This window comes from Pygoscelis adeliae, unplaced genomic scaffold (assembly GCF_000699105.1).
Source record: "Pygoscelis adeliae isolate BGI_AS28 unplaced genomic scaffold, ASM69910v1 Scaffold149, whole genome shotgun sequence".
NCBI lineage: Eukaryota > Metazoa > Chordata > Aves > Sphenisciformes > Spheniscidae > Pygoscelis > Pygoscelis adeliae.
Window position 1 is genome coordinate 249,887 of NW_008825494.1, and position 5,318 is coordinate 255,204.

The window sequence follows — 5,318 nt, forward strand, 5'->3', positions numbered from 1 at the left end:
CCACTCAGCTTGGTGTCATCTGCAAACTTGCTGAGGGTGCACTCGATCTCAGTATGTCATTGATGAAGATATTAAACAGTACCGGTCCCAATACAGACCCCTGTGGGACGCCACTCATCACCAGTCTCCATCTGGACATTGAGCCGTTGACCACTACCCTCTGGATGCGACCATCCAACCAATGTCTCACCCACCGGACAGTCTGCCCATCAAATCCATACCTCTCCAGTTTAGAGAGAAGGATGTTGTGGGGGACCGTAACAAAGGCCTTACACAAGTCCAGATAGATGACATCCGTAACCCTTCCGTTGTCCACTGATGTAGTCACTCCATCCTAGAAGGCCACTAGGTTGGTCAGGCAGGACTTGCCCTTGGTGAAGCCGTGCTGGCTGTCTCAAATCACCTCCCTGTCCTCCATGTGCCTTAGCATAGCTTCCAGGAGGATCTGTTCCATGATCTTCCCAGGCACAGATGTAAGACCGATGGTCCTGTAGTTCCCTGGGTCTTTCTTTTTTCCCTTTTTAAAGGGGGGAAAAAGCTTTTGAGGTAGTTCTGAAAAGGTTTATATATATACATATGTATCTATATGCATGTTTTATGTTCTACTTTCTTTCAACCCTATTGCTTTCAAGATTTATCAGTGTTTAGTAACTAAACATTCTTGCACTCTTCCTCCATGTATTGCTGAAAGATGATCACTTTGAGCTCTAAGCATGGTTATTTTATATTGTACAGTAATGCCACATAACAACTTAGGATACGGACTTGGAACTATAAGCAGGAGGTTACCTGAGATGGATTTTATCCTTGACCCTATCTTAATCCACAAACAGGATTACCACAGGGATCAGCAAATATCCAGCACTTAACACCATGAGAAAACGAAGTGCTAGGATGGAGCTGAAGACATCAGTAAAAGCAGATTTCATGATTTGCTTTTTTTTTTTCCCTTTTTTTTAATGTAACAGAAAGAAGTGGGGAACACTACTCTTGTCCCCAGCTTGGAAAGAAGAATGCCCAAATGACTGAAATGGGCTGTTGGGGGCTGCTTATTTCCAGGGTCCTTTAGAGACCTTCCCCCTGCAGCTCTAACTGAATGTATTAGCGCTCTGAAAGGATTCATTATACCAGTATAATGCCCTGTAACTCTTAGGAGATACAACATTGGGAAATAGAAAATTCTCCTTTCCTTAAAATGAGTAATCCGAGTATAGAGATGGAAATTGCCCACAGTGCTTCTAAAGCAAGGTTTCACCACAACTCTGTAAATCACTGTTGTAACTTAGTAGTAGAATGTACAAAAAAACCCAGCTGGAACTTTGCTCTTGGGTGATTAAATGCCTATAGCCACTGGTTACTTATTTACAACTGGGAGTTCACAGTCACGTTTACAGAAAGTCCTGCATGTTGTGTTTGCCTGTTAGAGGTGATGGTTGGTTGTTCATTCAAAAACATGTTTTTGTATACAAGATCTTCACACCAAAACTGCAAATCCTGGAATGATTTGCAGGAGCTTTCTCAGTCTGTGCTAGAGAGTTGCTGCTGCCCCATGTCCTGCAAAATTAGTACATATTGCAGTGATAACTCTGTCCAAGTGAAAAATCAATCCAGGATTAGGTTTTAAGACTATTGATCAGCAATACTTACTTGGAGGAACACATAGCTTCAAATGTTCTGAGCATATTTATATAAAAAGTATGGTATGTATGTGTAAAAATGCAAATTCTGTTTTCTGCAGATAGTAAATATAGTTGACTCTGGTATGGGGCCTGGTTGGCATCCCGGAATGGTGGCAGAGGAGATGGCTTCAAGTTCAAGTGTTCTTGAGTTGGAGGGGAGAGTTTGTTTAGGTTTTTCCACTTCCCATCCAAATATAATTAAAACTGCTTTACCCACTGGAGACAAGATAATCAGAAAATGCCAGAGTGACTTTGGAACATAACCTTAATTTTCATAGAATTTATGAAACTTAGAAACACTAATTTTTCTCAGCTTGTTGAAGTTTTTGATACATTTTGAAATCTATGCAACTGATTAAAGATGAAAATTCCTGGGCCAAATGAACAAGATGGCAGCCTTCACTTACGTCCTTGCTTCTTGGGCTGTAAGAAAGGCTACTGCAGCCTCTCTGACTAAAGTGATCTAGGTGGTAGAAATGGAAGAAACGGAACCAGTAAAACTGTCCTCCTCCTTCCCACTGAAAGTGGGGCTGGGAAATAAAGTCTCCCGCTATTTTATGTTTCACGCTTCAAGTCTGCTGCCAGAGGGCTGCCATCACGCTCCAACCCTTACAAGTCTTGTATGTAAAAAGTTATTTTGTTGTGTTGCAGGAGGTACCTCCTAACGGCACTGACTTCATGTTTATTCTGGAACACGTTTGGCTTGAGTGCAGCTATGGACTCTAAACCCAATATACTTCTGTTTCTGGCTGATGATCTTGGCATCGGAGATATAGGTTGTTATGGCAATAATACCATCAGGTAAAAGATCTCTCAATACAATATATTTAACACTATAGAACACCTATCCTGGGTAATTAAGCCTAATTATAAAATAAGAAATGTTCTTAATCTCTTAATCCAAGGCTCTAGTAGTTGTGTATTTAAGTAGTTGTCTATATGCACATAGGATTGGGGCCTAAGTAAGTGTGCAGTGAAAGAAAAAAAAAACCACCATATTTTCATTTTGTTTTTTAAGTTCTTTCTGGGAATTCCTCCCACCCCTTCCTTCACATGCTAACTCTCCAGCCACTTGTTTTAGTATGAGTTACTGTTTTCTCTCCTCCTCATGCATGAATTTCTTTGTTCCTTTTCATGCATAGTTAAGCCTTACTCTATCCATCCAGTGTTTTTCCAGAATCCCTCATCCACTTGCTTGCAGTCTCCTCCAAAACACTCTGATCCAGACTCATGTGGACTGACCCACATGATTTATTATGTGATTATGTGCCTTCAAAACTAGTCATTACATTCCTTCAAAACTAAAAAGGCAAAGCAAAACTGAATGGGCATTGGGAGCACATCTTACAAGCCTCAACTCACGTCCTCCAAGTGGAGCGTAGGCATTTTGTCGCATGCTCGGGTGCATCTCCCTTGCATGATGTTGGTGGGGTTGCGCAGAGAAATGGGAATGTGCTTGTGGAACTCCGTTGTCCTCCTCTGCTGGTGGTGAAGACAGCGGGGAGGCCTCTTTCACTCTTTGTGGTGTTGCAGTCCATTCTTCTGGGAGAGTTAGGCTCCCATACAAGTGTAACTATGTAAAGTTATCAATGTATTATGAAATAAATAGCACATGTTAAAAACGTGGAACAGAAAGTCTTGGTTCCAAGAGCTCCAGACACCCTGGGAGATTCTCTGGCTCAATGAACTCTGAAATTTAGGGTCCAAATGTGCTGGCAAAAGTGATCTGTTGGCAGTATTGGAATAGAAAAATATCAGCCTTTCTTAGATAGGTCTTTCCATTTCAGTTTTATTTTCAAACTAAACAGTACCAACAATGCCTAGGTTTCTTTTCAGTGTTGCCAAATGCACTCTATGGTTGTGTCCCAAGAATGGATTCTCCAGTGGCTACAACCCAGTGTATCAAACTTGTTTCTATATCAGTCCTGGAGTATGTAAAGAAGAGATTTGTCTTTTTTTTTTAAGGAACTGTTATAAAGCTCTAGTTCTTCTTGGGAATTTATTAAAATAAGTTTGAGTACCTTGCTTCTATTAAACTTCAAACTCTCTTTTAGGACCCCGAACATTGACCGCCTGGCAAGAGAAGGAGTGAAACTTACTCAGCACATTGCTGCAGCTCCGCTTTGCACTCCGAGCAGAGCAGCTTTTCTCACTGGCAGATACCCCATTAGATCAGGTTGGGCCCATTTTTGAATTACAAATTTCTGTGTATGGTGCTGAGGTACTACAATAGCTGGTAAGTATTGGAACAGGAGAATTCAGCTATTTCCTCAACCTGAGATAGAAGCTAGAGGCTCAAACTTTCTATAAGTAACTTCTGAATGGGAACCACTGCCTCACCAGCTTGACAGATCTTTAGCCTGACTTTATCGGATACGGGAGCTCTATGTGATGGAAATAGGTAGGTAGGGAGAAATGCCAACAGCAGTAACATCTGTCATTTCCTTGCTGCAACACAGCCTAGGGCCAACTGATGGAATTCCTCTTGATGGTGATGGTTAGAGGTAAGGGCTTGAAACAGGGCTCCCAGGAGATATGGGTGAGTTCATTGCCGACAAAGTGCAGAAAGTCACAAAACTCCAGTGAAAAATGGAGTGTTGCATCCATTCCCCACCTATTGAAGGTGCCTTATGGAGGATTTCATAGATATCCAACTCTCACTAGGTGCTATATAGGAAAATTAGATGCTTACTTTGAGAGCTAAGTGCAAAACCAGTGTGTGTTGGGTGAACTGTATCTGACCTAACATGAGACAGCATCCCTCTGAGGTAGGGAAATGCAACTGTAATCTCTCATTTTAGATGAAGAGCAGAGAGACTAAATTATCACAGTTACTCAGAAAGGCAGAAAATAAAACCTACTATATGCTGTCACCAGTGATTTATTTCAGTTTGATGATAAAACTGGTGCCAAGCAGTATTTGTTTTGAAATATAACTCTTGACTGCCTGAAGTACTTAGACACACTGATGTGACTGCCTACAAGATATGCCCGGTTTTATGTCTTGTGAGGAACTCTGCTGGCTTCAGGTTGAGCTCCTGACATGGAGGTTGGCAGGAGCAGCCCAGCCTCTGCCGGCAGAGAGCGAAAGGCCCGCGGGAATGACCAGAGCTGTTTCTGTCAGGGATGGCATCCAGCAACAGGTACCGAGCGCTGCAGTGGAACGCCGGGTCAGGAGGGCTCCCTGCGAATGAAACTACTTTTGCCAGGCTGCTACAGCAACAAGGCTATACCACTGGACTGATAGGTAAGGGGAAATGTTTTAGCATGACTTTGAAGAATGAACTAGTTACATGAAGGGAATTTAGGGGTTGTATTTGCCCAAAATGGTCAGTCACACCTCTCCAAAAGGTTGGGGGGGGGAAACCCTCTTCTTTGCAAGACGACTAAAAATACTGCAGCTTAAAGAGTTTTAAGACAATGCTAATGCCTGTACAGGGCACCCGAAACAGGAAGAATTAAAAACTGTCTCATGATTATAATGGGTGAGCATTTATTTTACTTGGCCTGAGACTTTTCAAAAGTTGGTCCACTGTGAGAGTTTTGTTAATGTAGAGATTTTTCCAAACAAAACAATGTCTTTAAGTATTTCATCTGCCTTTAGGAGGCAAGCAGCAGAGAAACCAAAGAGGATAGGGA

At 42.1% G+C, this 5,318-nt stretch overlaps 1 protein-coding gene across 1 annotated transcript in view; it reads left to right on the top strand.

The window, feature by feature from the left end:
• The window catches only part of LOC103923025 (arylsulfatase D-like), a 13,912-nt gene that overhangs the window by 1,712 nt on the left and 6,882 nt on the right, over nt 1-5,318 (top strand). The window contains exons 2-4 of the mRNA XM_009331269.1: nt 2,331-2,480; nt 3,734-3,855; nt 4,804-4,926. Coding sequence (XP_009329544.1) covers nt 2,331-2,480; nt 3,734-3,855; nt 4,804-4,926 — 395 coding nt within the window. The remainder of the gene's footprint in view (nt 1-2,330; nt 2,481-3,733; nt 3,856-4,803; nt 4,927-5,318) is intronic.